The 12,576-nt window shown below is 37.0% G+C and overlaps 1 protein-coding gene across 7 annotated transcripts in view; it reads right to left on the bottom strand.

The window, feature by feature from the left end:
• The window catches only part of HERC1 (HECT and RLD domain containing E3 ubiquitin protein ligase family member 1), a 77,616-nt gene that overhangs the window by 14,505 nt on the left and 50,535 nt on the right, over positions 1-12,576 (bottom strand). For 5 of the 7 annotated variants that reach the window (XM_054077658.1, XM_054077659.1, XM_054077663.1 and 2 more), the window contains exons 45-59: positions 11,760-12,028; positions 11,190-11,242; positions 9,763-9,963; positions 9,069-9,243; positions 8,079-8,349; positions 7,119-7,332; positions 6,293-6,549; positions 5,611-5,738; positions 5,321-5,448; positions 3,941-4,141; positions 2,951-3,081; positions 2,209-2,408; positions 1,604-1,718; positions 929-1,075; positions 283-384 (exon numbers count right to left, since the gene is read on the bottom strand). In XM_054077658.1, the coding sequence (XP_053933633.1) occupies positions 283-384; positions 929-1,075; positions 1,604-1,718; positions 2,209-2,408; positions 2,951-3,081; positions 3,941-4,141; positions 5,321-5,448; positions 5,611-5,738; positions 6,293-6,549; positions 7,119-7,332; positions 8,079-8,349; positions 9,069-9,243; positions 9,763-9,963; positions 11,190-11,242; positions 11,760-12,028 (2,592 nt within the window). The remainder of the gene's footprint in view (positions 1-282; positions 385-928; positions 1,076-1,603; positions 1,719-2,208; positions 2,409-2,950; positions 3,082-3,940; positions 4,142-5,320; positions 5,449-5,610; positions 5,739-6,292; positions 6,550-7,118; positions 7,333-8,078; positions 8,350-9,068; positions 9,244-9,762; positions 9,964-11,189; positions 11,243-11,759; positions 12,029-12,576) is intronic. The other 2 variants (XM_054077660.1, XM_054077664.1) reach the window with 2 other exon arrangements.

The following is a 12,576-nucleotide window of genomic DNA, read 5'->3' as shown; positions in this document are numbered from 1 at the left end:
TTGATATAACTGGCATGCAGCATCCAAACTAGCGGCTCAGGAGGACTCCTCCGTGCCCCACTCCCCAATTAAACACAGGATACTACTAAAAAACCCCACTCTTTTTGGGTTCAGGTGATAGTTGGTAGCCAAAACAAAGTTTCTTGAAAATATAAGAGTAAGACATTTCCATCTGCATATTTCTAAGACAAGAAAAGGGGAAAAAAGGGAAGTAAAAATAAAGACAGACAAATGGCATTTTCTTTCAGTAAAAAATCTGAAAGATTTAACATATAGTGTCACCTTCGATCTGTTAGAGCAAGCAGCTACTCCAACTTCAGGGATCCAAACTGCAGTCTGAATAGCTCCAGAACCTATCACAACACTCTGTAATACTGAGCCATCCTAAGGAAAGAAGTGTTTGAGTCAGTGTGGATACACAGCAACTTTCCTGTTTAAATGCATAGTCACATTCCTAAGGGATGATAATCCCTCAAGCTGTTCAATAACTATTTAAAAACTGTAATGTGCCTAATAAAAGCAAAAAAAAAAAAAAATCTAGCATTTTTATCAGATTAAGGAGATAACATATCTAAGGATTTAGAAGTGTTAACAACCCACACTGTGCAACTCTGGAAAAGTTCTCAGAGTAAGAAAATATTGCTCCCAACTATAAGGAGAGTGGCTGGTTCTGCAAAGCCTAACAAACACAACCAAACGTTCAGAACACATCAATAGTAGAACATAAAATACAAAAAACTTCTATGTTAAGCATGATTTCAATTTCTATGTTTTTATAACTTCATTCCATGATTTTATACCATGCCTTTAAGATTTCTAACATGCCAGGGGGAGGCGAGGGGAAGGGGCAGAAAGCTAGCCTGATGCCTTGGCCATATTAGACACTCACATTAAAAAAAGAATCATGCCACATCAAAGATGATCTTACCCGTAAAGACCAAATATTCATGAGACCACCGAGTCCACCAGATACCAATGCCAGTCCATCAAGACTGAATGCCACAGTCCGAACAGGAGTGATGTGTCCCCTCAGTTGAAATACACACTTGACTTCCACTGCTTTTCTGTATCCATCCTGCAAATTATTTTACAGTTATGGAACACTGAGCAATTTACAGAAAATGGAATAGCATAACAGCTTCTGTATTCCACAATAAATACTGATCATCCACATGGATGGGGTAATTTCCGTATGATAAAAAGATCACTACTATAGTAACATTTTATATGTATCTTTGTCACATTATCATCTCTTCTCCCACCACAAAATGTCATCAACATTAAATACCATATTAAAATTTATGTAGATGAAATAAATCTTGACTTAATTTTAGCTATAAATAATTCTAGGCACTTACTATATTTTAATATAAATTTATCAACTTTTAAAAGAAATGAAACCAGATCAAAACATAATCTTTAGCCAAGTAAAATTCATTTAAACCTGTGATTTTTCATTTGCTGTTCTGAAAATGCCCAAATGCAATATAAACCTATTTTGAGCAAATTTTTCCTTCTCTCAGGAAATGCTGAGATTTGAGTAAACTCCAAATTTCGGAACAAACAAGGAGAATTTTCTAAACGTCAAGTTTACTCCTTTTACCTTCACATTGGATTCTTGGTCCCACCATCCTTCTGAGCAAGTCGAGCTGGACTGCAATGCGGTTACTGCGTCCTGGGGAACAGTCCAGACACACACCAAACCATTGTGGCATCCTCTGAAGGAAGTCAGGATAAATCAAAAAGTCAAGGTAAAGATATTAACAAAACATTAGCGGTTTGATATTAACTTAAAATAACAGTAGTATCCACCACCTTCCTATAAAACTACACTGTTAACAGTTCATCTAAAGTGAAAAATCATGTTCCCAATGGATAAATGCATTTTTTCCTACTCCACTTTATCCACAGCTTTTCAATTTTTTTATTAACAACATATTCTTAGGAAAAAATATTTGGATGAAGCAAATAAATTTCAATCAGAATCACCACATACATGTTCCACAGCATTGAGAAAACAGCTGGTAACATGACCAGAGCCACTCTTTCCATGTGAATTCTGAAGCCTCATGGATCTCATAGCAACCAGCTTACTGAATAAATGTTATTTAAAAACGAAAGGCAAAACCTTTTCTTTGCTCCGGACAGTAACACCTGGTAGAAAAGACCTGCAAAAGAGCTATAGAAGCAATAAAAAAAATTACATACGTAGCAAGTAAAAGCTGCAACTTGGGTCCTTTCCCTGGAAGAGCACACCAGGCAATGCCATTGACAAGAGCTGGGTGGGACAGCGAATGCAGATGCCTCCAGCATCCTCCCATATAGCCCCAGAGTTTCACTGTTTCTTCTTTGGCACACGTCAGGAGGATCTTACCGGTTGGATCCCACTTCATACTAACAATCATATCCTATTAGATTGAAAAAAATTAAAAGTCAATATGAAGTGCAACAGTAAGGACAGAGAAAATTTAACTCTCATTGCTAGACATTTATGGACTATTAATGACTTATTACTAGTCAGGCGAAGAGTCTAAACTTTTGCAGCTGCATATATAGAAAAACATCTTTTGCTTTGGACGGGAACATAAGCTTTACAAAAACATGCAACATAACCAAAATTGAAATTCTTTATGAGCACTTTTACAAATTAACAGAACTACAGTCTTTTAAATCCAGACATGCATAGCTGTCCTTAACTGTTGCTGCGCGTGCATACATTTCAAAATCAGCAATAGCAAAAAAGGCTATAGAATTTATTTTTCTTTTTATAAAAATGCTAATAGACTGCTCGTTTATAATACATTGCGCTTAATCTATGTATCAGAAATATGTATCTGTTCTTAAAATAATCTACATTTGATTTTATAACAGCTTTCAGGTAGAGAAAATAGCTTAAATGTATCTTTTACCTAGGAAAATTATATATTAGTTTTAAAGAGACTAAATCTACCTTATGTGCATCAACCAGAATGATTCCTCCTTTTTCAAGTGGCTCCTTTGTTCCTATTAGCAATTTTCCATCTGAATAGCCAACTGCAAATGGTCTGTCTTCACTGAACCAGGCAAGACACGTGACAGACACTATGGAAACAAACAACACAAAATTAATTAACCTAAATTGAACTTCACTCCTGCCAAAGAGGTCTCTGCAGTGCAACTGTCTAAAATACAAAGTACACAACAACTTCCTCCCAGCCCTAAAGGTTACTTAACGCATTTTTGGTCTGAAAATTTTTTTGAATTTGTATGGTGAGCTAAAACTGAGTGTCACTGCTGTTAAGATTATTTTGTAATTGTTTTTCATTCTTCTTTTTATTAAAACAATTGAATTCATATTCCTGACATGGTAAAGAGAGCTATGCTAGGAAAAAGAAAAAAGCAGACCGAATCCTATACATGTATCTGAGATAGGGAAGCTTCTAAGAAAAGCACTGAAAACAGCCCGGGCCTTTCCTAGCCTGTGGACATTGCCTTGCTTGATTCTGCAAATTTCCTGAAGATGAAGATGCAAATCCACACAATTATACCCAGAATGTGCTAGCTGACATTCCCTGGGACTAAAATTATAATTTAAAAATGGCAATAATTCAGTAATTCAAACAACATTGACTTATTTGTTGGGCTTGTTTAGCCTAGAGAAGGGAAGGCTTGAGGGAGACATTATAGCAGCTTTCCAGTACTGAAAGGAGGCCTACAGGAATGCCAAAGAGGCGCTCTTGATCACGGAGTGCAGGGACAGGATGAGAGGGAAGGGTTTTAAGCCGAAAGAGGGGAGATTTAGATTAGATATTGGAAAGAAGGCCAGGTTGGCTGAGGCTTTGAGCAACTTGATCCAGTGGAAAGTGTCCTAATAAAAACCAGAGATTATATGCTTGCTTTAAAAAAAGAGCAGGGGGGATTCTTAAGTTTAATTTGTACTTATACTGATACAGCCACCTACCATCCTTTCTGTAGCAGTGTTCCAGTTCTAGCCGGTGCATGGCTGAAATATCTACAACTTCAATAAGCCCAAGAGATCCATCCATACGACCAATTAGTAATAATTCTGGAGTGTCTCCTGTCCATGCTGCAGCTGGCCCTTCTTCTGGCCAAGCTAGAGCAGACACCCAGTGAGGCTGAAGATCCAATAATCCTTTTCCTCCTAGGAGCCAAAAAAATCTGTTACAACTACTTTATCTTCATGAAGAAGAGAAAAAAACCAAAAATACTCTCCATGGGAAAATATCAAGACATTCTGTTTGAAACTAGGACATGCTACAAATACATGCGAGTTACAAGCCTATGAAATAATCCACTAATCTAGATAACAAAATCTAGCTAACATCTCAATTATCAGTGAAATTACAAAGTCTTATCAATGAAGGAAGCTAAACACTTCAGTACCAGCAACTATATACTTTTCCTGTGGACTGTCTATTAACATGGACACGTTGCAAAACAACAGAACAAAGTTCCAGAGATTACAAATTATAAAGTGATTTAACGGTCTTTCTCTCACAGAAGTTCTACAGGTGTCATATGCTGGATTAGTCAACTGCAGCACAAATGACCGTAAAAATGTAAGAGAATCCATCTAAAGATGCTCATAAACCGAACCATGGAATGGGGAAGGGCTTTTCGTGGATCAGTCCCCTCTATCACAATGCAATCTCATACCATTATCTAATTAATTTTATAGTATTTCTTATAAAATATGAGATCACAATCTTTTTAACATTAGAAACTTTCCTAAAGTTATTCATGGCCAAATTTATTCACATTTCTTCTGTTGTCAACACTGATCATTTGCTCACATAGCTGCTTTTTCTCCCTGGGCTTCTCCTAAAGTTTATCTTCCTAATGTATTTATGTGTAATCTTCCTTCAGGACTCTTTAGTTCAAATAAATAAACCAAGCTCATTCATTCTACTCTCATTTGATGATATTCCTTCTAGCTGAACACTCTAGCAAACCTTCTCTCTATTTCAGTCAATAGTCACATTCTCCCCGTCACACGTAGAAAGATAATTCTGGCAGACTACAGACCATATTAACAGCCAAAAACTGCTAAGAGTGATCCAGTCTCACACCTAAACCTGATTCAATCATGACTCATACGCTGCTCAGTTTTCTACTGAACTACTTGTAAGGCACACATCCATTTGTGGTTAGTGCCTCCCTCTAATTAAATAAACTTACAAGATTGTAATGGAAGATAGTAGGCATTTAAATTGGAGCGTACACTCAGTTAAATACTTAGGCTAACAAATATTCAGTAACTTAGCAGCTTCCCTAGAAATATGTTGTATCATGAAGCGTTTACAGGTAGAGAAGAGCATACCATTGACTTGCCAGATGTTCACCATCTTTTCCGTAGCTCCAGCCAGGTATTTGCCACTGACACTCCAACAGACAAGAGACAAGCTAAGGTCACTGGGGGACCCCAGACTTTCTTCAGAATCACCTTCTCTATAATAAAATATAATAATGAAATAAAAAAATGTTAAAAACTACAATAATCCCAAAGAAAAAGATGAGATGTCCATGCAGGAAATACTGCAGCGCCTTTTAATGATTTTGCACAATTAGAGCTTTAATTAAATACTTGACTGTTACAAAGAATCAACTTACAGCTTGTTGAACACACAGGTTTGTTGCAATGAATATTGCTTCTTTGTAACATTCCACAGCCTTATGGTACCATCATTTCCACTGGTTGCCAGAAGTCCCTTTTTATTGCACCAAACACATGTCATGACCTACAAATACCAAAGTAATCATGGCGAAACTGCAATTCACATCTAAAGCCTAAGTATGTTTGTTCACTAATGTTAAACAAATGTTAACCTGTGGGACAGAACATTACCACACTACTTGAACACTATTAACAATCAAACGAGATATATTTTTCTGTTTTCAGTTTCTATACTGTCAACCAAGCACGCTTAGGAAGGATACTACTGCACAGAGTACTGGACGAAGACATTTAACTATTTTAACAAAAAAATTAATGAGCTAGTCTAAGATCTAGTCTAAGGAAATTAAGATCTAGTCTAAGAAGATTCCAGGTGAGTCTGCTGACTTCATAAACTGCAACACCACCTTCCTGTCCCTTTTAATTCAAGCTTCAAAGAAGCTAAGCGTTTCTCTACATCAGTGGTACCAATAAGCAATAACTTTATCTCCAAAAAATTACTTCTTGTGGGAAATAATTTCAGTCAGTATATTTGCAAAATAACAGTATTTTGCTTTTCCTGTAATCTTCCGAAGAGAGCATTAAGATGAATGCGGTTTTGGGAGAAATCACACTTACCCTGTTCTGATGAGCGTCTAGCTTTATGAAGGAACATTTTCGTAAGTCTCCCCCCATATCAGCGAGGGTCTGAGGAATAGTTTGATTATCTCGGTCATGTGCTGCCAGAGTTCGCACCAGCTGCTGAGCAGCCCACTGCCTATGTTGGGAGGATAACCTTGAAGAGAGGCAGCAAGCTGCTAGTGCGTTAGCCAGCTCCAGAGGGCCTACAGCAGAAGGATCATAGGAAGGATGGGCATACAAATGGGCAATTAAACCTGCTTAAACAAAACAGTGAGATGATGCCTAGATGAGTACCAAACAGAATTACACAAATGAACACAGCATTAACCATAATTTCCAGAAAAAAGGAAGATATTAACAGACATACATAAGAACACTGCAATCATGTTAACTATTAGAAAACAAACACGCTGCTAACACGCTAAGACTGTTTAACTCTTTAAGAGTGTTTAACCCCCTTGAAAATTTAACAAACCTCCCTCAAGAACAGAATTATGAATAGCCTTATTCCCAACAGATGGAAAACGGTTATTCGAAGAGGAAGTGCTTTTCCTTCACAGCAACAACCTGCATTCGCACACAAACACACACACACACACAGAGTCAGCGTTCTTGGAAGTGGCAAAAGATGCAATTATGTAATGAGATCATATTTCTAACTAAACTTTCTGTACTAAACCGTATGATTACTTCGATTAAAACATGTTTAGTACATTTTTGAGTGTACATTTATACATACATTATTCTAGCAAGTCTCTCCTTAAATATAAATGAGGAATTAAATATTTAATTATTAACATCTAAAACCAAAGCTACATCATACCTTTCTTTTCAATTTCTGCTTTATCATAATTTGGCCTCAATTTGGCCCCTTTGTCTGCCAACAATGCTACTAGTGCTTGAGTAACCACAAAATTTGGAGATGTGACAAGTTTGTTTTCTTCTGCAATTCCTCTTAAAAAACTTGGCAAAAACTTTCGCTGAATTGGATCATCAACTGTTGTCAAGTTTACACCAGTTGCTGCAGAAATCAAATTCTAAAAAGAAATGATTAAAGACAATCAATCACGAGAACACATAGAAAAATCAATTTTGGAAAACATTTTTAGTTTAAAAAAAACAGGCAGATGTTTGAAGATTTTCAGTTTCTTTTCAGAAACTTTCTGCTTTCAACCACTTTTGACAGGCAAAGATCATGTACAATATGGAATGTAAGTCTTCTGCCCCTGTAAGAACTAAGGAGCTGATAAAACTCCGCTTTGTAGAGTTATGGACCTGGTGGTAGGATAAACAGCATTAACACACAGTAAAATCCATTACCCCATTCAACACTTTCTTTATCCATTTACCCAAAACTATATTGCAAACTCAGAAGTACAAACCAATTACCCTGATTTCTTAGAAGTTTCTTGAAACAAACAAAAGCCTACTGAGTGTCCACAGTTGTAGATCATCTCTTTCTAAATATAAACAACCTGTGTTCCACATAGAGTTGACTCAGCTAAAAATCTCAAAACTTTCACAGAAAAAAAAGCACATTCATTTTTCTCCACTTGAAAAGACTTCTCAGGAAAAAGAAGTTAATTGATTTTTCCCAACAATAAAACATACCCCTGTGCAAAGCCATGAACAAGAACTCTAAGGAGGCCCTCAGACCGAAGACGGTCTCATCATTACAGTTCCAAAGATAAAAGTACAAATTATCAACACATATTAGATTGATTGCTTCCTCTCATGTATAAGTAGTTAAATATAAATATTTATGTTGAAATCACAGTCCTACCTGTGTACATAACTGTACCAGTAGTTTTGCAGCACTGGGAGTGTTTGATGCCAAACAGCCAACTGCTGTACTCAGATAGGCAAGACAAGATATAGGCTTGCTTGTTTTGCTGTGTATTCCCCTGGATCGCTCTGTTGAACTTGACACAGTGGATGGACTTGTGGAGAGGCCCGCTCTCCCTGCTGCAGCGAGGCACATTAAACGCACCAACGTTCTGATATCTGTTAATCCTAAGGATTCAAGACCAGCTGCCAGACTACAACTGGAACCACTGTCAAAAAAAGAACATAAGTTCTCTTGGCATTGTTAGTACATTTTAAAAGTAAGTTATGTTTGGATAAAACTATTCCCAAACCATTGGCAAACACTGACTGTTTGATTAGCCAGACATTGTTACTATGCAGGGGAAAAAGGAAGAAAGAAATTAAGCTGCAGCCCTTCCACTCCTTTTCTTTCAAGCTGGAGACAAAAAAAAACATTCTAGACTTGCCCTACCAAAAGCCCATGAGTTTACCTGGGGTAAACAAAGTTATGTGGATAATTCATATTTAGAGCTATGCTATGACAACATACACATCTACGTGTCAGATCTCTGTGATGTCTTCATAGTTGCATAAGTATCTTGTGCAAGGCCAGTTTCTAAATCCTTAAGATTTCGTCAACTCCTGCACTTCCCCTTCTTTGGTCTAACATTTACCTCTAACACTTGCCTTGAGCAAAATCCCTCAACACACACACCATCTTTATGTTCTGAATGGCCGATACTACTGAAGTCCACCTCCCATAATGAGGATGTGGAAGTTTCGTGAAGTTTGAAGATAAGGATGAAAAGAACAAAATCAACAGAACTTTTAATCTTATTATTTTTATGCAGTTACAGAAAAATGAGAATAATTTTCCCAAATCGCTTAAAACTGCATCCCTATCAAACATAAATTGGTACACGGTTCCAAATGGAAAGGTGGAAGTGTTGCCAAGGATGCTACAAACCTGACAGACAAAAGCGAGAGTGCTCTCATGACCATAGTTCTTGCAAGAAGGACTTGGGCGGCAGCTGTCACTCTTCTTAGAGCCATGACACGGTCATGTGGATTTGCTAAAGCAGCTGCTTGTTCTCCTAAGGTTATCCTGCCAGAAGAGCTTTTTTCTATAGAGCCGTGACAGCCTTGGAAAGAATGATGATTCTTAGTTAGAATTAGTGTTAGTGTTTAAGGAAAAACAAAACATTATCACATAGTAATAAGCACAAAGCAAATTTAGCCTAAGGTTACAAATTACTCATTAATTTTTCAACATTTTATGCACACAGAACTATAGTGATAATGACCGATACGAAAATACACTCCATTATTTAATTATTCCTTATTTTCAAATACAGATGAGCACAAGTTGACAATACACAAGTTAACACTGATTCCTCCATTTCCCTTTCCCACGGGGCCTCCCAGCTTAAAAACTGATTCTGTATTTCAACAGGACAGTCAGTAAGTCCCAACAGAAATCCATGAATCTGTCTGAGTTCTGCAAAACATGCAACTGGCATCCACTGTAGGACGACAGTTACAGTTTCATTACTAAATCAAGGGGAACAGGAAAGACACTCCAAGTATTTCTGCATTGCCCCTATAAAATCACACCAAAAGGAAGGTATTTGTTTTTTGAATGAGTCTCATTTAAATTTTACCTATTTGCATCAATGTTTCTTCCATGCTGTTGGTGGCTGTCACCATTGCAACTGAAGCACCCAGAGGGTCACTGTCAGGGAACTGTACAGGTTCAGGTACAATACGTCGATCGTTTAACCCCAGAGGTCCAGCCAGTAACTCAAACTCCTCTTCTCCTGTCAGCTTTTCATCTTCGTCTACATCTAACATATCCCAATCTTCTAGAATTGGAGAAATATAATTAGACTTAGTTATGAAAGCTAAAATATTAAATCATTTCAATTAATTAAAAAAAACAATACAGAGTGTAATACATGGATATTAATCTGCAACACAGTAGTCTTCAAAAACTTATCTTCTGAGGCTGACATAGATATAACAGAGTAAATCAGAACAACAAAATCCTGCTCTTGCCCTCTCTCTGTTAAATTCTATCTTTATTTCTACTGCAGAGAAGTTTCATGGAAGATTCTCTGAAGCATGAAACTAACTGTTTTTTAAAACATGGTAGTGAACGGCCAGCACACCTAGTATAAGACAACTTCAAAATCTTGAATATAGCGAAAAGCATAGACAAACATTTGCACTTTAAATCATCATAAGAGGTGCACAAAACACTAAAGACATATACTAAGAAATTTCTGGTCTTCATATTTATCAAAAAAGTATGCAGGAGTTCCTAGATCATAACTGTACACACAGGCTTTTGCCTTTCCTTTGGGCAGGGGGTGGGGCAAAAAAGCACTCTAACCGCAATTCAGATATGCATTCCATTCGCTTCTCAACATTTATGCAGAATTCAACCTATATTCACTGATTCCTCCCACTCTATCTCACTCCCCTTATCATAGGATCTGAGCAGCCTTTATCTATTGGAAGATGGAATTGCTGTCAGGTTCCTGAGCAGTCTCTTACAGACAAATGTGGTAAATCATACAACTGTGACCATACAAGCTACAGAAAGGCCCTCAATCAAAGAATCATCTGGTAAAGGTTTTGTACAATTGCTAGGAATAAGCTGTTACGTAAAAGCCACCCTGAGGACACGCTCAGCTAGTACAAAGGTAGAAAAAGTGAGAATAAGCCAAATGGCAGACTTCTGAGACTCTAACTCATCTAATCAACTTATCCTACAAAGGCAGCTGAAGAAGTGTATGGAACGTAAGGCACCATATGTGCAGTTTTGGATATAACATCTACCTTATCACCTTAACTACATGCCATTTCTGCCACTTAAACGAAAAGACATGGGAAGAAATGCCACTAATTTCTCCCATTTGAACTAAAAAAATACTCCAATACTACATATAGTGTGAAGAAGATCATTTCACATGTACATTCATGCACAGTTTCATGACAGGTTTATTTGCATGGAAGTACCTTAAAGGAAAAACAAAACGTTGTGCAAGCGTGAATATTTAATATCTTCAGCAACTTGAAAACATACCTTCATAGACACTGTCTTGTTTGCCTATTAAATCAGGAGCTTGGCCTTTGTATCTGCATGAAAAAATACAAAGAAAATATTGAACTGATCCAATTTACACATATGCATAATAAATTTAGGCTAGGTTTACTATTACTACTTCACTGTTAGGTCAATGTACGTTTCTGGAAATGGCTAGTCACAAAGAGGTAAATAAAAAGGCTTCTAAAAGCGTCTGTGGGGAGGGAAACATTCTGCAGTACTAAGAGAAAGGCCCACAGGAAATACCAAATTGCCAGACAAAATTGATAAAGGAAGTTTTCCTAAGTCAACAAGAGGAGGCAACATCCCAAGAATTAATTCCTTGTTCTTCATTTAAAAAAAAACAGAAGTATTAAGACAACCTTTTTTCTAAATACGCATTGGTTGAATACAGAGAATGATTCTAAGCCTCAGTTAAATACAGACAGACAAATTCTGGTAGGAATTTTAGTCACTTCAATCAGATTCTTAAAATGCTGATGTGAGTAAACGTTTTAAAGTTCTTCCCTTCCCTTATGCAGAGTATTTCACCATTAATTACTTCTGTACCTTTCAGAAGATGACGCTTTAGATTTACTCTTCAGGGCTAAGTATTTCTCTCTGCAGACACCACACAATAAATAGTAAGGATTTCCGCTTCCACATTCACCACCAAACCATCCATCTACATAAGAACCGTTGCTACGATAGCCCTGGCGATTTGCACTGCGACCACAGCCTGGGTGGTTTCTTTTCATGTGTTGATTGAAGCTGACAACACTAGATTCACACAGTTCACAAACCACTACTTCTTCTCTGTCTTCAGATTCACAAACATGCTGCACGGTAAGATTTTCACATGTTATTTGTACATAATAAATATCTTCAAATTAGATATAAAATAGGCCAATACTGTTAAGCAGATGTTGCTGCTCAGTTCTGTTACACACAGAGTGATATTTATATGGTTAAACGGCACAAAAGCAAAGCAGAAATGGACAATTTTGACATACTGAAGAGCAGACCACCTCAGAACAGAAAAAAATACTTGGAAGTGAAGTTTCAGAGGAGGAGATTTTCCTATTTTGTTTAAGATCTGACTCAAAATTCTTGACAGTATTAACTTTTCACACATAACTCTGCTTAGTTCACATTCAATGCTGTCTTTAAATTATTTGGTTTTCTTCAGAACCTGACTAGACTAGATCCAACAAAAGAAAAAGAATACTTTTTTTCAATCACTCTACACTTACTGAGTAACAATAATTATCATTTGGGTCAACAAAGTCCGAGGTTTTGTCTGAACATCAAGTTCATTTTCTATCATTACATTTCTATCCTAAGTCAGTGAGTTCATTGTGATGTTCCAGTGAAATAAGCTCTCTGA

Source organism: Cuculus canorus, chromosome 12 (genome assembly GCF_017976375.1).
Source record: "Cuculus canorus isolate bCucCan1 chromosome 12, bCucCan1.pri, whole genome shotgun sequence".
NCBI classification, from domain to species: domain Eukaryota; kingdom Metazoa; phylum Chordata; class Aves; order Cuculiformes; family Cuculidae; genus Cuculus; species Cuculus canorus.
This window is presented reverse-complemented; position numbering and strand designations above follow the sequence as displayed.